Source organism: Syngnathus acus, chromosome 4 (genome assembly GCF_901709675.1).
Source record: "Syngnathus acus chromosome 4, fSynAcu1.2, whole genome shotgun sequence".
NCBI classification, from domain to species: domain Eukaryota; kingdom Metazoa; phylum Chordata; class Actinopteri; order Syngnathiformes; family Syngnathidae; genus Syngnathus; species Syngnathus acus.
The window spans coordinates 11482270-11502828 of NC_051090.1; the positions used below are offsets into that span (position 1 = coordinate 11482270).

The 20559-nt window shown below is 46.9% G+C and overlaps 3 protein-coding genes and 1 long non-coding RNA gene across 8 annotated transcripts; 1 reads left to right on the forward strand and 3 right to left on the reverse strand.

Annotated features, from left to right (window-relative positions):
* Positions 1-933: 933 nt before the first annotated feature.
* glulb (glutamate-ammonia ligase (glutamine synthase) b) lies at positions 934-6082 on the reverse strand. Its single transcript, XM_037249488.1, has 7 exons — positions 5893-6082; positions 4358-4539; positions 3257-3418; positions 2915-3061; positions 2726-2853; positions 1994-2193; positions 934-1654 (listed from the first exon to the last, which is right to left on the reverse strand). Exons 2-7 carry the CDS (start codon positions 4521-4523, stop codon positions 1336-1338), a joined length of 1122 nt encoding a protein of 373 aa, XP_037105383.1. The 5' UTR covers positions 4524-4539; positions 5893-6082; the 3' UTR covers positions 934-1335.
* A 436-nt stretch (positions 6083-6518) lies between these two features.
* Positions 6519-9706, reverse strand: med8 (mediator complex subunit 8). Of its 5 annotated transcripts, none has more exons than XM_037249556.1 (8): positions 9657-9706; positions 9457-9552; positions 8416-8537; positions 7978-8122; positions 7750-7890; positions 7554-7641; positions 6859-7080; positions 6519-6693 (listed from the first exon to the last, which is right to left on the reverse strand). In XM_037249556.1, the coding sequence occupies exons 2-8, from the start codon at positions 9460-9462 to the stop codon at positions 6626-6628; spliced, it is 792 nt and encodes a 263-aa protein (XP_037105451.1). In that variant the 5' UTR covers positions 9463-9552; positions 9657-9706; the 3' UTR covers positions 6519-6625. The 5 variants fall into 5 exon arrangements, with proteins under 5 accessions (XP_037105451.1, XP_037105453.1, XP_037105455.1 ...); XM_037249558.1 differs by having other exon boundaries at positions 8416-8534; positions 9657-9704; XM_037249560.1 differs by having other exon boundaries at positions 7978-8114; positions 9657-9704.
* A 519-nt stretch (positions 9707-10225) lies between these two features.
* aldh9a1a.1 (aldehyde dehydrogenase 9 family, member A1a, tandem duplicate 1) lies at positions 10226-20209 on the reverse strand. Its single transcript, XM_037249434.1, has 11 exons — positions 19958-20209; positions 18355-18500; positions 18079-18208; positions 17806-17940; positions 17543-17739; positions 11555-11695; positions 11242-11430; positions 11063-11150; positions 10740-10881; positions 10565-10677; positions 10226-10369 (listed from the first exon to the last, which is right to left on the reverse strand). The coding sequence occupies exons 1-11, from the start codon at positions 20097-20099 to the stop codon at positions 10275-10277; spliced, it is 1518 nt and encodes a 505-aa protein (XP_037105329.1). The 5' UTR covers positions 20100-20209; the 3' UTR covers positions 10226-10274.
* On the forward strand, positions 11633-18583 carry LOC119121738. The gene is made up of 2 exons (XR_005097753.1): positions 11633-11720; positions 17477-18583. It is a non-coding gene; the product is annotated as an uncharacterized LOC119121738 (long non-coding RNA).
* Positions 20210-20559: the final 350 nt, after the last annotated feature.

Here is a 20559-nt window from a genome sequence, read left to right on the forward strand (position 1 = left end):
CCTTAAGAACTTTACAGGTTAAGATTAGTCGCAAACAGTTGGTGCATCAATGTCCTTGAGCATCCTGCATTGTTTGAAAATGAGAATGGTCGCTAGTTTCAATCCCTGCTATGTGTACAAATCATATTCAAAATGCATTTTTTTACAACAAACTTGAGAGCCTCCCCTTCATTTTCAGTGGGAACAGTGTTGTTGGTCTCCCTTTTTTGCTAGTGCATCATAGTCTGGAGTAAAATTTGTTGTGGCAATTCTTAGGAGAGATCCGTTTACCTCGATCTGTGACGGGTTGATGTGGCTGAACGTCACGTCGCGTACGTCGAGTCAAATTGGCCACTCTTTTAACATTCGGCACTCACTTCTTTTCTTCGGGCCACTCATTTTAATGGAAGGATTCCAGGGGAAGGTTTGTGGGTGGCTTTAGCGTAAAACTGTATCTGAAAGCTCAGCGAGCGAATTACAAGAATGCTGTCGTCACAGCCCACGCTCTAAATTCGGGACTGATACAAATAGAGCGCGAGTGCGCCATGTCCGTACTACTGAGTACGTACGTACACGCACTTGTGAGTGTGCACCGAGCTTTCTGACACGGCTTCCGGTAGTAAATGCAGGCAAAATGACAAAAAAAAAAGTTTAATAATACAATTAATTCAGGGTTGGCGGGCCGGATTAAACGGTCCCGTGGGCCGGATGTGGCCCGCGGGCCGTAGTTTGCCCACCCCTGGTCTAACCTAACAGAATATGTACACGTTGCTGTTGCCTTTCCTGTTTTTTAGTAATCAGAAGCAGGATTGCTTTCAGCTAAAAACATCAGGAGCTTCTTGTGAAAAGAAACAAGTCCAACACAACTGTGACTTTGACCGAAATATTATATATATTAAATATTATTTTTGTGGAACCTCAAACTTGAGAAGTAAAGCAAGACTCAGAAAAGGCTTTAAATGGCAAAAGAATATTTTAATTTAGATATGCAAACACTGCAAGTCCCATGTAGGTCACACGAGGGTGCTAGAGAAAGTTTGTATCCTGAAAGGTTTCTAGTTCCAAACGTAGCCGCTTGTGAAGCCAAGTCAAGGTTTTAGTCATAGTGGAAGTTGGCATCTCGAGAGGTTGAGGGAAAAGTGCTAGTCAACTGTTGTAGTCCCACAGAAGGTTCTGGTCCCAAGAGAGAAGTTTCTATTATGCTATGCAATGCTAATTTAGAAAACTGGTCATGTGTCCTAAAATCAACATGAGCTTCCAGGAGAAAATGCCAAGTTGATTAAAGAGCAAAAGCCAATGAAAATGTCAAAGGGGAAGAAAGTAGAAAAGGTCATATTGAGCAAGGGCGTCGTCACATCATTGGGTGTAATGTGCAGGCTCGTCTCCCTCCTCCTTCAACAGGCAGGTTCGTACCAGAGCCTCTGTGACGATGTACGGATCGCAGTTGGCGGACGGGCGGCGGTCCTCAAAGTAGCCTTTTTTGTCGTCGCCCACGGCCCTCGGGATGCGGATGCTGCAACCACGGTTGGCCACGCTGGCAGAGAACTCATCAATGTTGGAGGTCTCATGTTGACCGGTCAGGCGTCGGACGTTGTCGAGACCACCTTTGGGGTCGTAGGCGCGGATGTGGTAGTGGTGGCGCTTGGCCAGACGCTCGATGGCTGCCTCGATCACCCTAGAAAAGAAAACGTTTTGTTTGAAAACAGATTCTGGATGAAGAGAAAAAGTTGGAGAATGGCTCAGTCACCAGCAAAGGTTTCACTCCCAAGTCAAGGTTCTGGGAAAGGGAAGGTTTTACTCCCCATAGAATGGCCTAATCCGGAAATCATGTTCTTGTACCAAGACAAAAGGGACTAGTCCTGAGAGATTAGCGTCCAAAGGGAAGGTGGTAGATCCAAGAAAGAAGATTCTCGTTGTAAAGAAGTGTTAAGTCGACAGTTATAGTCTCGAGAGAAGTTCTTCGTCCCAATGGAATGTCGTGGTCCCAAAATGTGTGATTGTGTGATTTACTCACTCTAGTCCTCCCTCCTGCCTCATGTCCTGGGTGCTGAAGTTGGTGTGGCACCCTGCTCCGTTCCAGCTTCCTGGGATGGGCTTGGGGTCAAAGGATGCAATCAAGCCGAAGTCTTCACACACTTGATGTAGGATATAGCGAGCCATCCACAAATGGTCACCCATGGTGATGCCCTCGCACGGTCCCACCTGGAACTCCCACTGGAAATGCAGCACAACACAAGTGACTCTAGAGATCATTTAACAGTTTAGTATCAATTTTAAATTGGATCATTTCAAAAAATGCTCAGTGGGTTTGTAAAATTCATCCATCTTCTTGCACTGATCTGGGGTCAGATCACAGGTACAGCAATCTGAGCAAAAAGGCCCACACAGGGATGGCACTAGCCCCGCCACAAAGAATGAGAGTGAAAAACAACTCATGTCACTAGGTGGGCCAGGTGGTGTATCAAAGCCCGAAGCACCCGGAAGAGAACCTTCTGGCATCAACGTGAGCATTCCAAGTAATTTGAGACCCTGGCCTAAAGAGATGAAAAATGCCGGTGCCCTGCGCCTGAATGCACGCGACACCTAACCCTAAAGATGAAAAATGCCAGAGCCCTGCCTTAATGCACCCGACACCCTGTCGCCCACCTCCAGGTAGAAAGCGAGCTGGGCCCATTAGCTGGTGTCAACATTCTCATCACACACGTATGCACGCACGCACACGCACACACACTCACACACAGCGTACCTGCGCTGGCATGACCTCAGCATTAGTGCCACAAATGTTCACACCGGCGTACAAACAGGCTCGGTAGTGAGCCTCCACTGCATCGCGTCCGTACGCTTTGTCAGCTCCCATGGCACAGTAGTAGGGACCTGAGAGGATAGCAAAAACATGAGCGCTTGCAAAAGCACTTTGAATGGGCGGGCGCTCCACCTTGGGGTCCCGGGAAGCCATTACGGGGCCATCCAAACGGGTGTCTGTTGGTGCCCAGCAGCGTGTACTCCTGCTCCATCCCAAACCAGGGATGCTCCTTCTCCACCAAGCTCATGATGCGACGACACCGATCGCGAAGATTGGTCTCTGAGGGGGCAGATCAGAGATAAGGCGTATACTTTCTGCTTCCTTCATATATCCCGCCCAACAAATGAGAAAATGACACTGGAAAGTATGCCACATTGAACAAACACGTGCAAATCATTTTCACGTCCATAGCGGACCTCTTCAAATTAGCCAGATGTAAAGAAAAACAGACGGGTAGCTTGTCTGCGAACATACCTGCAGGTTGTTTGTTGTGCTTGAGCACCTCACACAGGACCAGCTTGTTGGGGTCTTTCCTGAAAGGGTCCCGGAACAAGGCCACCGGGATCAGGAACATGTCGCTGTTGGAGCCTTCAGACTGGAACGTGCTCGAACCGTCAAAGTTCCACTCGGGAACATCTGACACACACGCGCACATGTCAGTCATTTTCATGTAACCTCATGACATTGTCGCAGCAAAGCTGCAATCACTGTGACATCTACGTAGTTATGGTATGGTCACAATTGCACTTACAAGTTCACAACATTTCAAAGTCATAATATCAAAACATTAAAATGTCACCGACTCACCGTCATTAAACTTGACATGATCTCAGTTTGGTTTCATTTTTATAACATGCGTGAACACAAATGCAAACGTCATGATCATGACATCATGTCTCAAATTTGAATGAGTTGTAACATTTAAACACTTACTAGTTGACGACACGAGTCCAAGCACGTTGACTCCAAATTGAACCAATTAGAGTAGCATGCACATCAGCAACAATGTCATTACACACTTGTGACAAATGTCCCTAAAACTTTGCAACACTGTTGCAAATTGGGCTTGATAACATGAGTAGGGCATGTTTGCCACATCATTGCAAATTTATAAAGCCATAACCTTTTTGCATGTAAATTGATCTGCATCTTTTGTCTGGTTGATTGCTTGTTCACATTGGTAATAAAGATTTCTATCAAAAAATACAAAGAGAAATAAGATGGCTTACCTGTTGATATCATTGACATTGTCATCACACATTCCAATATGGCATAGAACACAAATCAGTTCAAGTGCAAGTCGATGTCGTGTTTTACAAACACTTTTACAAACATTTCAACCAACCATCATTTTTAGGAATCTATTGATTACTCTGTTGGCATTTTCAGCCCATTAGTCAAAATGAGGCACAGTGCACGAGGAAGGATAAGTGCATCCTAAGGTGGATCATGTGTGTGCCCATGCACGTCAGACTCTTGTGCACATGGCATGTTGCCATCCAAAATGAAATGTATGTGTTTCAAAGGCGTCCCAGTGAGCTTCCGCACAGAAGATGAAGTTTGAGGCTGACTGACCTTGGACGCTTTTGAGTTCCGAGTCCAGGGTGCGGGTTTTGGAGCGCAGACCTTCTCCGGAGCCATCGATCCAGACGTAGGTAGCCTGGACCTTGTCTCCCTGGGGGAGGTCCAGGTACTGCTGCTTGACTATCTTGTTCAACTTACTGCTCTCTGCTAGCGACATGCTCACAACTTGCAACCTGCACCAAGCAAGATGAGGAGCAGACGATGAAGCAGAAATAGGCCGGCCTCGCGTGACGTCATCATTATGTCATGTTATGCAACTTCACGTTTTGTAACTTGTCTAGACCAGTAGCGCTGTATGGCTTGCAGCAGCGTGTCATCGTAGAGTAGACTAGTACCGTATTTTTCAGACTAAAAGTCGCTCCGGAATATACGTCGCATTAGCCATAAAATGCACAATAAAGTGAAAAAAAAACATATACTGTATTTTTCGGACTATAAGTCGCATTTTTTTTCATAGTTGATGAACTCACACCGCTCTTAAAGTCTCATAGTCATTGATGTGCAATAACATCCTGCTCTCCACGCCTTTTTTGAATTGTCTGTATTATGTGTACTATGTGAGCTTAAGATCAGGGGATGCTTTGAGAATAATTGTCAATTTTTGTCTATGTGAAGCCCTTTGAGACTGCTTGTGATTTAGGGCTATACAAATAAACTTGACTTGACATGTGTCCACTCTGCATGCATTGTAGCCTGGTCATCCTAGAAAAGGGATCCTCCCATCTGTGGTCTCTTCTCAAAGTTTCTCATTTACCCTAGTTGGAGTTTTAAGTTTTTCCTTGCCCTCCTGGGAGTTTAAAATCAGGGGATGTTTGAGAATATTTGTCAATTTTCGCATGTCCTGAGTGTTGTTAGTCACATAAATGTTGAACAGAGGCTGTGATGTACCGAAGTCAAATTCTTTGGCCTGCTCAAACAGGGCGAATAAAAATTCTTGAATCAAATTTTGTCTCTCTGGTCTCTTGACATATTTTTGCGTAGGGCCCCCTGGAGGTCTGAGCAGGTGAATGAGTCTTGCTGCATCCCTCGGCTATCCGTCCTTCCTACGCTGTTCGCGGCATGCGCTCGTTTTTGTACTCTTGCGCACCGCCTCCGATTGGCTCCACGTGACCAACACAAACCGTCAATCAACTCACCAATAGGCTTCGCGTGCGTCGTGTCAAGTTGTTTTGTGTGCCGTGGTCGAAATAGAAACGTGTCTGCGCACGTCTTTGACGCGCTAACGGGTGTCACGGCGAATCGCCATGTCGGCCTTTCCTTCTCAAGAACTTGGAGAAGGAAAGGCCGGTGGCTCGTTGCAAAACAAAATCTTTGACTTTTATTTTGAGAGAAAAAATGGGAAGAGGGATGTCAGACATTTATCCACAAAGTGGTTGACAATATGAGATCACCACTCTATGAGAACCCTCATGTCATCTCAATTTAAGTTATGAGGTGTCATGGTCGAAGCTGTTTGCCAACGGGCACAATGAGATTACACATCAAGCGATACAGCATGACGAAATAAATAAGCTGATTGCGCTCACCCATGAAGCTGCTGGGAAAGTCCACGTGCGATGCTAACGTCCTGCACGTGCAAGCTTGCACTTAATTAGCCAACTGCTTCAACTTGACTTGAATTGCAAAGTGTCTCGTTTGTACTCCACACGGCCATCAAGCTCTTGACAACCAAATACCGATGAGAATCATCCCAAACATTTACAACACAACATTCGAATTGCTGTCCTGTGACGTCACGCGCACGCCAGACTGTGGGCCAGTGCAGCGAGCCATGTTGACGTCACCGCCAGCTTTAGTTCGGCCTCGCTGCAGCGAACACACGCACGCTCTTGTGACGTCGTGGCGCGGACCCTGGACGTCACACATTTATGTCACAAGATGTACAGTTTTTGCCATATTTATCGGCAGCTTTTCTTATTTGTGTAATGTGCAACGGCCTGAGTGACTGACGTCATCTGCCACAAGATGGCAGCATTACTCCACTTGTAGTCTTTCTGACTGCATCTTTTTTTGCTTCTGCAGTATAGCATCTGCTTCCGCTTTCCTTTTTTAGTCTGACTGTTCGTTCGTAACGCTTTTTTTTCAAAAGTAAAAAAGTTTTTTTGGGGAAGAAAATACATCGTTGCAACGACACCCAAAGAAGACGACAAAATAAGACGACTTTTGTCCTCATTTAATGAAGCACGAGTCTTGACGCAGCGCCACGTGGTGGCGTACGCCAGGGAGAGATGACATACGGACAGGTAGATGGACGGAGCTTCATCTGTTGTAAGGATGCATGGAGGCTGAAGCTGACTTGATGTTAGTCTTGATGCCCGGCATCTTGCCTGATAAGAAACGAGAGGTAACCTTTCCAATTGAAGCTCGCGTGACGGCCGCTCATTTGGCCAGTCATTAGAAAGCCTGAGTCCCGCTCGGAAGCCGAGCCCCGTCTGTCTCATCGTCTCATATGAAAACCCGGTTTGCACCAGACTGGAAGCGAGGTCACTTACCCGGCTGGCCTTGCTGCTGTGGGGGTGCTCCCAGCTGGCTGGCACTCCCGATAGTGACCTGCTGCAAGTTGGGAGGACCGCCCGACATCATGACACCAGGCGGGCCCGCAGCCGCCACGCCGCCGGGGGGTCGGCACTTGGACAAACCCTTGCCAAAGGCCACTGCCCCCACCAGTGCGCTGGTGTCGGCCGGGTTGAACCAACATTTGTTCTGGCGGAGCGCTGAAGGACAAAAACGCCCGCGTCACAAAATGCCGAAAGCCTTGTTTTGCCGGCCATGCCACCTTCCTTCCTCGCACCCTCCCTCTTTCCTTTCCTTCCTACTTGCTACCTTTCATCCCACTGTGTTGCTGCTGGCATCAGAGTGCAAAAATTTGCAGCACCCATGCTTGCCATTCCTTCCCTGCTTCCTTCTCTTTCCACCCCTCCACTCTCCTGTTGTCATTCCCTTTCATCCTCCCCTCCTTGCATCTTCCACTTTGATCCTCCTACCCTTGCTCCCTTCCTTGCTTCCCTCTTTCCATCGTTCTATCCTTCCCTCCTTACATTTCTTTCTTCTTCCCTCCCTCCTTGCCCTCCGTGCATCCACCTTCTTTTCTGCCCAGATGCGTTGGATGACCTACTGACGAGGCGGTAGCCGAATGGCGGGAATTGCTTTGTGAGGAAAAAGATAGGTTGCCGACAATAAGACTCACCGGCGCTTTCTGCTTCCCGCTCATCTCTCGGGTTGCTGAGCTTCTCCAGCAGGTTGGAACACAACTTGTTTAAAGTCTGGATTTGTTTCTGCGGGGCAAAGAAGTGGGAAGGTAAGGGAGGAGAGAAAGAAGGAGGGAAGGATGAGGAAAAAGGAGAAGGAAGTCGTGCGTGCATATGCATGCATGTGTGCGCCACCTGCGCCACTTCGGGCCCGACACGTGCCGCCTCCACGCTGAGCTGCTTCTCCTGCTCCTCCACTTCAGGGTCGGGTTTAGTACGCAGATAGTCGGGGACGATCTCGTGGCTGAAGACGGGCACGCGGTGCTCTGTCACTTTCTGAAGGAGGAAGGGAGAGAAGAAACCAGCGGGCTAAGAAAAGTTGGTGCTGGCTGGCGTCTACCCCCGGAGGGCGGGGCCTCTCACCGCCAAGTCGTCGTCGCGGTCTTGAGAGAGCAGCAGCGGGATAATGAGCTGGTTGCGGAAAGACGGCGTCTTCTCGTTCTTTAGCAGCTTGTTGATGGTGTTCAGCTGGCCCGACAGCAGAGCAAAGTTGTCCAGCACTGATGGCCTTACGAGCACGCACGCACACACACGCGCGCACACGGACACACACGCGGACACACACACGCGGACACACACACACACACACACACACACGGGCTTGTTCAACGCTAACGCAGCCCGGAAAATGACAGACGGGCAAACAAAACAAGCAGCTGGGGTTCTGGCTTTTGTGGGCCACACTTGACCACAGGCTGGGACATGGCCGTAGCCTCGCTGCTCCATTTGCTTTCTAACTGGATTGGAGCACCCGCACGTCTGAACTCCAATTTGAGCTGAGGACAAAAGTGGCCTTCTCACCAGGTGAGTCGCTCATACTCATTCTCCAGCTTGAAGATGAAAGAGTGCAGGGCGTTTTTTACATGCGCCACCTGCGTGATGAGCGACTCCAGCGACGCTTCCAGCTGCTTCTCTTCACGCTGCTGCAACAGAAGTGCACGGACAGTCCATCAGAGATTGGACATCAAGGCACAGTTCCACTGACCGTTATTTAAAAAAGATCATCATTGGTATCATTGGGTCTTTATTTTGTCACCTAAAGAATGAATTGGTTTAAAAACACATTTATCTATCACTTTCATCAAAAGCAGGAGATTATTTCAAACTTCCAGTGCTGAAAATGCACCAACCTAAAATTGATGATTCGGTTCTTGGTCCATCGGAAATTTGGCATAAACGTTGACCGCTGTTTTCCAAAGTCAAACTCCTTTCCTGGGGGCAGCATTCCTACATGTTTTCCAAGTTCCCTTCGTTAAACACCTGATTCAATTAATCAGGCTCCTGCAGAACGTGAGGATGAACTGGTCATTATAATCAGGTGTGTTTAACGAGGGAAACTTGGAAAACATGTAGGAATGCGGCCCCCGAGGAAGGGAGTTTGACACTCCTGACTGAGCTAGTGCCTTGATTTTCTACTCCCGTGGTAAGCCACGGAAATGGGACAATATCGGTTGAAGGCTTAAATTGCAGGCTTTTGACCATTTCAGTTCAACGAGATCTCGGAGCCGATTCAGATGATCAAATTCGTTCTTCCATTTATTTGATCATCCATGCTACAGTCACGCTGACAAAAACATGAACGTTTTTTTCCCCCAACACTTCGTCAAGCTACGCTTCTTCATGTAGGCCCTCGCGGTGGTACTTGGAAAGTTATTTATGTACGTATTTTTTTGTGCTACTTTTTTCTTGTCTTTGCAACGATGCCTTAGCTTTAGCGGCTAATGCTAACACCGCAAAACGACTGGTCGCAAAGCGTACAGAGAAAATGCCGAACGCGCAAAACTGAGCCAGGCTAACAGCTTGAAAAGTTGAACAATTTGCTTCCAGTCAGCGTCCACCCACCTGCATCGTAAAGCGTCAAGCTAGCAGCCCGGTCAGCACTCGTCAGCAACCACGGAACGTTGCTGCCCGCTGCACACAACCATTTCCGGTCGAGACCTTTCGATAGAAAATAATTTTTGGAGAGTGAAATGAGCCTCTTTTTTTTTTTTCCGGTCACACACATTCTCACAATCGTATGCGTATGCGGGGATCGAACTCACGGTGTCGGCACACAAGACAGGCAAGTGTACCCCTACAGCACATGTGTCAAACCCAAAACCCAAGGACCGGGGGCCAGATGCGGCCCACCACATTTTATGTGGCCTGCAAAGAAATTGTGCATCAAATTCATGTGTCATTACTAAAATTGCAAATTGTCTTCACTTTTAAAATTCATCTTTTTAAAACATTTGAACATGTTTTACTAGTCTGATTTGAAAATGAGATATTTGTCAGTTTGTTTTGTAGCTTACACGATGTGTATTTATAATATGAGGCGTTCATACATTTATTTGGGTTGACAGACATAATGGCCCTCCGAAGGAAACTATGACTACAATGCGGCCCGCGACAGAAATGACCCACAAGTCTCCTCTTATCCAACCGTGTACATATGAATACGTACAACTACAAACCAGGCCCTCAACCTACCAATAGATAATTTTTGGTTTAGCCTTTTCCAAATAAAGGCTTTTCTATTGAAATGGGACATGCTTCATGGATGTCAGCAATTCAAAAAGAACTATGGCACCTAATATTTTTTCTGGTGGAGGGCAACCAGAAAACAGGACAAAATGTGGTGGCAATTTTATTTCAAGGATTGAAAAAAGTGAGGGCTTTCAGAAGAGACTCTCCACGTCGCCCATCTCCACCACCACTGTCTTCAGCTGCGAGTAGTACTCGATGGTCACCTGCCCGTTCTCGCGCCCAAAACCTGCGTCACAGAAAAAGACCAAAAATAGGGATGACACCAGAAATAAGGACTTTGGAAATTAGGAATAACTCATTAAAAAAAGACATGGAACAGGGGAGATAATCTATCAGGAAATGAGTTCATGGAAGGCCAGGATGAAACTATTTTCAAAGTCAAAGCCGGTTTGATTTTGAAAGGCTTTGTGGCCGAGCCCACCTGACATCTTGTATCCTCCGAAGGGCACCTCCACGGGGCTGATGTTGTAGTTGTTGATGTAGCACGTTCCCGCCTCCAGCTTCGCCGCCACACGGTGAGCTCGCGAGATGTCTCTGAGGGAGGGAAGCCCGTGGCGGTTAGCTTAGCGCCACCTGCTGCCGACAGCTGGCGTCACCTGGTGAAGATGCCGGAGGCCAGCCCGAAGGTGGTGTCGTTGGCACGCCGCAGAACCTCCTCCTCCGTGTCGAAGGGCAGCACCGACATGACGGGCCCAAAGATCTCCTCTTTCACGCAGGTCATGTCATCCCTGCACTTGTCTGCAGCAAACGATGACAATTTGAAATGTGCGTGGCCACGAACCATGTGCGAGCGCAACATAAAAGGCGACAGCGGCAGAAAATGCATCAAGAAAGGTGGCGCAACGTACGAGGTGGCCACAAGTCAAACTGCGAGTGAGCGCCGCATGAAGGCGGCACCAGCTTGTGAGCTTGACCTCACCGAGTACGCAGGGCGACATAAAGTATCCATCCTTGAGTTTGGGGTCAGTGGGCACGAGCGGTTCTCCACCACAGAGCACCTCGGCTCCCTGCAACAACACCGTCCGCCGCGTTAGCATGGAACGCGGCGGTCGCCGCTGGTTGGCTGCCCCTCTTCTTCTTCTTCTGTTTGCTCCTCACCTGTTCCTTGGCCTGTTTGACAAAGGCCAGGACCTTCTCCAGATGGGGCTTGCTGATGAGCGCCCCCATGCGGGTCTGGTCCAGCAGAGGGTCCCCCACAGTGATGGCCTTGGTCCTGCTGACCACCTTCTCCAAGAACTGTGGCATGATATCCCGCTGCACAAACACTCGGGTTCCATTGCAGCACACCTAAGTTCCACAATTAGAACCACAGCATCACCTCAAGAAGGAAGCTGGACTGCAAAGTTGCTGGGGACAGAGCAGAAATGCGAGGCCGTTTGTTGCGAGGCTGCGTGGCCGGGCGAGCGCTTACCTGCCCTTGGGTGAGGAAGTTGGCCATGAGGGCTCCCTTGACAGCATTGTCCAGCTGGCAATCTTTGAAGATGATCAGCGGAGACTTGCCACCCAGCTCCAGCGTCACCTGCTTAACGCCCCGGGCCGCCACCTCCATCACCTGTCCGGTAGAAAACACAAACGCGGTCGGTCCGAGTCATTGCTCCGCTTAGTTTCCATCTTCTGTCACTTATGTCCGGTTCTCGTCTATGTCTGCTTGTTCTTGTTGGAGGTCTACTTGTGACTGTGACTCAGCCTTTGTTTCTTGTTCATGTCTCGTCACTTGCTCATGTCTCGTTGGAGTTCTTGGAACTCCGTTTGTTGCTTGGTCTGGTTCTACTCAAATATTCTCGTTTTTTGTTCTAGTCCAGGGGTGCGCAATACGTCGATCGCGATCGACCGGTCGATCGCCAAGCCACTATTGGTCGATCGCGTGATATAAATTATTATTATTAGTTTTTTTTCCGCACTTGACGCGTGTACAAACAACGGCGCTAACAACACAAACACGCTAGCTCGCGAGTTCCCTCCAATTGTCAGAACCCTGTTTTTTCTCTTAAACTTAAGAAAGGGTATAAAAATGAGTGGGGCAGCTGGCCATAGTAAGAAGTATCACTTTCATAGGGAATGGGAGTAGGACTTTTTTTTCACGACATACATATATATATATATATATATATATATATAATTTTTATTGTTTTTTAGTGGGTAGATCTTTGTGACTTGGTCATTTCAAAAGTAGCTCGCGAGCTCAAAAGGTTTGCCCACCCCTGTTCTAGTCTCTTTTGATTTCAGAACTGCTTCTTAACTTGGCTTGGTTGTTGTCCTGGTTCTAGTTCCGCTCCTACAGTCAAACCTCTACATATGAAATTAATTTGTTCCGGGACCTACCATATTTTCCGGACGATAAGTCGCAGTTTTTATCATAGTTTGGCTGGGGGTGCGACTTATACTCAGGAGCGACTTATATGTGAAATTATTAACACATTATTACTTGATCATTAACATATTACTTACTTACTAGTATATCACTTCACGTTATTTTCACACTAAACCGCATAAGGGCGCTCTAGGCCTGTGGAATACTGTTTTTTTCCGTGTATAATACGCAAAATTTAACTAATTTATTGTCCTAAAATCTGGGGTGCGCATTATACATGGGTACAAATTTTTAAAAAAAAAAAATTTTCTAATTTTTTTTATTATTTATTTCTTTTTTTTTAAGAAAATCATGGTACAACAAAACCAACAACAGGACTGACCGACAAAGACGTGGAACAAAAAGACAGGGTGACATTACCAAAGACAGGAACAGAAACCAAACAGACATCATGACAGTAACACATGCAATGATCCGACGGTGAGCGAGGGGCAGACAGGACTTAAATACAAAACACGTTACATACAAAACACGTTACAAGAACAATAGTGTGTTTGTACTGTGCTCTGGTCATTTCGTCAAAGAAGGGATAATAGTCCTCTTCTCTTCTTGACTGACAATGAATGTGATAGTTTAATACAATCAGCAAATAACAAAATGCGTATTACAGGTAATATTTTATTTCACAACACTTTGCCTTGTTCCTTTCGTCTCTGCTGTTCACTTCAAACACGCTCCATACGAACGCAATGCTCTCGTATCAGACGCTTGCTCGATCACCTGCTCGTTTGCTGTCACAATGTACCCTACACAAATCCGAAACATTTGTTGCGGCTCCGAGTCACGACGAGGGGCAAGTTTTGGTTTCCAAGGGTGTTTTTATTCCTCTTCAACGTCTCTCCCATACAGAGCCGCCTTTTTCACATGTCTGCACGTCACTTTCCTCTCTTTTCATCTGATCGCGGTGGTGCCTTTATGGGCAGTCGGAGAAATCAACGCCAACAAAAAAAATACATCCAGCCTAGTTAAGACCATACCAAAGACTATAAAAATGGGACCCATTGCCTCCCTGCGTGTGTGACGATCATTGGGACAAAAAAATATATAAAAATTGGGTGCGTATTATACATGGGTACAGGCTTTTTTCCAGCATCAACATGCCATTTTTAGGGTGCGTATTATACATGGGGGCGCATTATACACGGAAAAAAACGGTAATTGGAACTGCAACTGACGAGTCTGACGTCAGCGCCGCAACTACTTCCGGAGTCAGTGGAGTTGTTTATGAGTGACACAGAGGACGAAGATTTTGATGGATTTAATGATTTGGAGTGACACAGGTGGTTCGATAAACTACGTTATAGTTATTTGAATAACTCCTAATATCTTACGTCAGACACGGTCTCAGTTCCTCTTTTATGTGTTTGTGTAACGTTAGCATACCGTACCGTTCAGCCTGTTGCCTATTGATGTCTGTTCTTGGTGTTGGATTTTGCGAATGCGACTTATACTCAGGTGTGACATATATATTTTTTCCCCTTTATTGTGCATTTTATGGCTGGTGTGACTTATACTCCGGTGCGACTTATACTCCGGAAAATACGGTACTTCGAATGTTGAAATAGTCGTATGTTGGATCAAATATTTCCATAAGAATACACTGTAATTCGTTTAATTCGTTCCACAGCCAAAAAAACAATAACTCCTTCATAAATACTGTAGATAATTACACATACAGTGCTGGCCAAAAGTATTGGCACCCCAGAAATTCTGTCAGCTAATAGTCAATTTCTCCCAGAAAATGATTGTAATTACAAATGCTTTGATATTAAAATGTTCATTTTGTTTGTCTTTAATGTCAAACTACAAAAATAATTGTCAAAAAAGCCAAATTGGATATAATTCCAGACCAAACATAAAAAAGGGGGTGCACAAAAGTTTTGGCACCCTTTGAAAACCCATGTGCCGCTTCTCTAATTTTTGTACCTAACAGTACCTGTTACTTACCTGTGGCACACAAGAGGTGGTAGCAATCACTAAATCACACTTGCAGCCAGTTCAAATGGATTAAAGTTGACTCAACCTCTGTCCTGTGTCCTTGTGTGTACTACATTGAGCATGGAGAAAAGAAAGAAGACCAAAGACCTGTCTGAGGACTTGAAAGCAATATTGTGAGTAAGCACGGGCAATCTCAAGGCTACAAGTCCATTTCCAAAGACCTGGATGTTCTGCATCTACCGTGAACAGTGTCATCAAGAGGTTTGAAGCCCATGGCACTGTGGCTAACCTCCCTAGATGTTGACAGAAAAGAAAAATTGACGAGGGATTTCAATGAAAGATTGTGCGGATGCTGGAAAAAGAACCTCGACTAATATCCAAACAAGTTCAAGCTGTCCTGCAGTCCGAGGGTAAAACAGTGTCAACCCGTACTATCCATTGGCATCTGAATGAAAACAGACTCAATGGTAGGACACCCAGGAGGACCCCACTTCTGACCCAGAAACATAAAAAACCCCGGCTGGAGTTTGCCAAAACCTACCCGAGAAAGGCAAAAACGTTTTGGAAGATCGTTCTCTGGTCAGATGAGACAAAAACAGAGCTTTTTGGGAAAAGGTATTAACAGAGTTTATGGGAAAAAAAGTTAAAGTTAAGTTAAAGTTAAAGTCCCAATGATCGTCACACACACATCTGGGTGTGGTGAAATTTGTCCTCTGCATTTAACCCATCCCCATGTGATTTTGATCCATGGCATAGGATCATAGCCGCTCGGGAATCATTTGGTGATCTAACCCCCCAATTCCAACCCTTAATGCTGAGTGCCAAGCAGGGAGGCAATGGGTCCCATTTGTATAGTCTTTGGTATGACCCGGCCGGGGTTTGAACCCACAACCTTCCAGTCTCAGGGCGGACACTCTACCACGAGGCCTTCAAAGAAAAGGACACAGTACCTATCGTCAAACATGGCGGTTCGCAGTTATTTTGTCTACCAAGTATTAGGCTAAAGGTGCCAATACTTTTGTCGGGGCCCCTTTTTGGAGTTTTGTGGGAAATGACAATTGATTTGACTCTTTTTTTCCATTTTCTTTTGTGTTTTTCCATTGCAAGACAAATAAACAAGATAAAAATACCAAATCATTTGTAATTGCAATAATCTGCAATAATAATGGCGACAAGATCTCCGCCAGCATCACGCTGAGCACAGGGGCCCCCCAAGGCTGCGTGCTCAGTCCGCTGCTCTTCACCCTCCTGACACATGACTGCGCTGCCACCTGCAGCGGCAACCACATAGTGAAGTTTGCTGACGACACGACTCTGGTGGGTCTCATCACCAAGGGAGACGAGACTCAATACAGGCTGGAGGTTGACCTTCTGACCGCGTGGTGCAGGGACAACAACCTCCTGCTGAACGTCGACAAGACCAAGGAGATTGTTGTTGACTTCCGGAAGGGTCACGCCCAACACCTGCCGCTGACCATCGACGGTGCTGTGGTGGAGAGAGTGAGCAGCGCCAGGTTCCTGGGGGTGCACATCAGTGAGGATCTCTCCTGGTCCACCAACACCGCGTCGCTGGCGAAGAAGGCCCAGCGCCGCCTGTACTTCCTTCGGAAACTCAGGCGAGCGGGGGCTCCTCCGGCCGTCATGACTACTTTTTACCGCGGCACCATTGAGAGCGTCCTCTCCAGCTGTATTGCTGTCTGGGGTGGCAGCTGCACTGACCATGACTTGAAGGCCCTGCAGCGCATAGTGAAAACGGCTAGTAAGACTGTTGGTGCTTCTCTCCCCTCCTTGAAGGACATTTACACCTCCCATCTCGCCCGCAAGGCGACCAAGATTGTGAGTGATGTGAGTCACCCCGCTCACTCTTTGTTTGAACTTCTGCCCTCTGGGAGGCGGTACAGGAGCCTGCGCTCCCGCACCACCAGACTTTCCAACAGCTTCGTACTCCAGGCTGTTAGGATCCTGAACTCGCTCCCCCTTTCAGCGTAGCGTCCTGTTCTTGCTGTATGCGCACTGGCTCGGTTTTGCCCCTCTTATTTAATGGGTTATTGGTCTGTTATTTATTCATCGCTCGTTTTATTTTATTTATTATTTATGGTTTGTGCCTTCTTGTTTTTGTTTTGTGTCGCCTACTTGTGTGTCTCGTCACCGTGGGATGGAGAAAACGGAATTTCGGTTTCTTTGTGTGTCTTCTGGAAGAAATTGAGCATTATCTGACAGAATTACAGGACTTCCGTAACTTACAGTAACTTACAGTATGTGAACTTCAAATTAATTTAGCTCATTTGTTTTATCATTTATATATATTCTTTTCTATTTTTCAATTTTTTTAATCCAATTTACATAACATTAACTTAAAACAAACTTAGCTTATTTATTTTCTATATATATTGTTTTACATTTTCTTTTTAACTTTCATCTCCACCCAATTCCCTTCCACTCAATTAAAGCTTTCTTTTCTTTACTTCACTTCACTTCACTTCACTTTCCTCCTCACCATCACCCGACCCCTTTGCAGATTTTTTTAAAGAAAGGCGTTCCATCTCTTCCAGGGTAGGGCTGCAACGTTTAGAGATGATGGCGATCCCCTTGGATGGCTTGACCGCTTTGAGGGCTCCCTTCTGCTTAATGATCGTCGAAATGGTTGACACGTTTTTACGGCCATAATGTTTCGCAAAAACACTCACACGCACTCCGCGCTCATGTTTTCTTAGGCTTTCTTTTTTAATTGTAAGGAAATCATCACCTTCTTCCTTTTTTCACCACTACTACCATTTGCATTAGCCTTCTTAGGATATGATAACATGTCATCCCGACATGCCGCCGTCTAACCATGATGTCGTATGTTGGGAATTACTTCGGATGTTGAGTCAAATATTTGATCAAATTTCACATCGTATGTTGAAAAATTGGTATGTTTGTGCAATCATATGTAGAGGTTTGACTGTACTTTTTGTTTTTTTTGTTCTCTTCCCGGCCTGATTTTGGTTCTGGCTCTAATTCTACACTGGTCTACCCCCACAGCACAAGTCTGCCAATCCCAGTCCCCCCGTCGTCCCTATCGGGAGGTGTTGCTAGGTGCGCCATTACCTTCTTGCCGGTGGGCACGCTGCCTGTGAAGGACACCTTGGCCACCTGGGGATGCTGGCACAAGAAGGTTCCGGTTTCGGCGCCACCTTGCACCACGCAGAAGAGTCCTCGGGGCGCTCCGGCGTCCCGGTAGATTTCGGCCAGGATGACGGCCGTGACGGGTGTCATGGGGGACGGCTTGAAGACCATCGCGTTGCCTGACAGAGCGAGGTCACCGTGAAGACGGGCAAGGCCCTCCGGAGCGCAGAGGTTTGCAAACTCACCGCACGCCAGCGCTGGAGCAGACTTGACCACGGCGATCTGGAAGGGGTAGTTCCACGCACCGATGCCTGCGCACACGCCCAGAGGCTCGCGGCGGGTGTAGGCAAAGGCTCCGCCGGGAAGCTGGATGTGCTGACCTGAGCACATGCGTAAACAAGTTGTCTTGCGAGGAACCGCCGTCTTGATTTTAGCAAGCTATCCGTGTTTTTAGCAAAACATGATTGGCTATTCATCGACATTGTCACGGCAGGGGCATGAAGGTTGATGCGTCCCACCTGCCAAGGTTGCGGCCAGTCCGGCGTAGTACTCCATACACTGCCAGGCCATGTCGATGTCCCCCAGAGCTTCGGTGATGGACTTCCCGTTGTTGATCACCTCTAACTTGCTGATCTTCTCCCGACGCTCCTGAAGAAAAACTCCAATTCAATCCATCAGGCTTGGGGTGTCCGATGCAATGGTTGCAATGAAAATGTCAGTGAGGCGGCAGGGCCACATTGGTGAGTGACACTTTTCTTGCGATCACAAGAACAAGGCGGCCGCCAGCGTCTCACTCTGATGATGCGAGCGGCCTCCAACATGACGCGCGCCCGTTCCGTGCCCGCCATCTTGCTCCACTTGGCGTACGCGCCACGAGCGCTCTTGATGGCTGCGTCCACCTCATCGGAGCCGCACGGGGTCAACTGACACAGCACACGCCCTACACATACAGGACACACTCATAACTAAAAACCGTTGCAGCACAAACGAAAATGTTTACGGCACAAACCAGCATAAACGAAGCACAAACAAAACAGACTACTTTCCTTAAATTTTGCGTGGGGTGGGGGGCCAGCTTCACGCAAGTTCAATTCAGCACATTCATAAAAAGTTTTGAGGTCAACAGAAGAAGTGGGAGGGGAAGGGAAGGGGTGGTGCTGTTTTTTGCAACAACTTGCAGGAGTTGGACTTTGCGCTGCACCAGCAAGCTGTGCGAGAGGACCAATCTTGTCCAGGTTCTTAAGAACCATTCATGTTCCAATTCATAACTATTAGGGGTGTAAATCGCAGGTTTTGTCACGATACGATATCATATCGATACAAGGGACCACGATACGATTATTGCCGATATCTTAAAGCCTGCTGTGATTCATTCACGATACATCACGATATAGTGCTCCACGATCGATATTTTTATTTATTTTTTTAAAATAAAAAATATAGAACAATATCCTGATTTATAACAATTCATACGCAAAATCAACAAGGTACTGCAAACTCTTTATTTAGGAAATTACAAGAGTATTGTAGTATACAAAGTGCTTATTTTAACACTGAACTTTATCAAATTCCTATATTTTTTCTCATATAAGTAAAGAAAAATGAATATTCTTTCTTTTTTTGTAATACCATTAACTTTAAAGTGCATTACTGAACTATTTATTTACAATAATTTTAATTGTCCGTTGAGCCATCTTTTCTTTGGAATCCAAAGTGCTTCCAAACGAATGACTTGAAGCCCAAAGGGGAGCGAATTTCCTCGTCTTCTTGGACACTAGCCATAGCACCAGCCCCAGGAGCCACGTAGTTGTCGGCTCCCCTTTCACGTGCCTGCTCTGCTCACAACACAGCACGCCGCGTACTGCTCCCGGAAAGAGGAAGCAAGCAACAATGAACTGGATTTCAAAATAAAGTCGCGTCTAATGTCCGAGGTCAAACACGGCGATATAAATCGATGTTTAAGTTTAGCATCGATGCCAATAAATCGTAGAGCATTATATCGATTAATCGATGTGTATCGATGAATCGTTACACCCCTAATAACTATAATTAACAAACGTTGACAAGACTGGATTGCTGTCGTTGTTGTATTGCCCCCACGAATACATTGAGTTTGAGAGCCCTGCCCTTATCACTCGGGATTTTATACAGTAGACTATAAAAATGGCTAAAGAGAAAAATAGAATACCGAGCTCCACACTATCATTTCAATTTCTGGAACGAGTGAATGATTCCCAACACAGCCATCGTTACCCACGGCGCCACTTGGCCTCATCCAAGATGGCGGAGACGCCTGTTTACAATTCAATAATCTGTCGTGTACCGCACGCCTCCGGATGTACAGCAGACAGCAGGTGGCGTGTATGTTTAACTGGCGTGTTGGCGAAGTCCAAGTACCGGTGGCGGGCTCGTAGACGGGCTCAGAGTTATCCCCCGGCCGAGGCGCCTGTCGCTCGTCGTCCCAGAAGTTGAGGTTGTCGCTGAGTAGCAAACTGCCGGTGGTTGCGGCGTCCATGGCGTATAGGCTGGCCTGGGCCATACTTTGAGTCTGAGTCCAGTTAGGTAAGAATTAACTTGCAGCAACACTGTCGCTGCGACAGGCCGTTCGATAGCTGGAGAGAGGCAAAAGTCCAGCCCCGGGGGCATTAAATAGTGGCCGCGCCCCCTCGCGTAATACATCCCTCCATTGTCGTCATTAACAGGATCGCTTTACTGCAAGAGGTGTTTGCCTACTTATCTTTTCTATCCATATCTACTTTTTAGTCGCATTTTTAAATTCCGAAGTTCATTCGTAAATTTGCTGTTGTGAAAAGATAGACAATGAAAATAGACATCGTTCCTTTTAATGAGCCCATTTTGACTTCAAATCTGGTGATGGAAGGAGCCAAACTGCTTTATCTTCACGCTGAACTGGTCGCCAGGCGATCGCAGGGCACGTCTAGCCCAACAACTATTCACAGTCACAATCAAAACACGGACAATTTGGGGCGGTCCGTCGG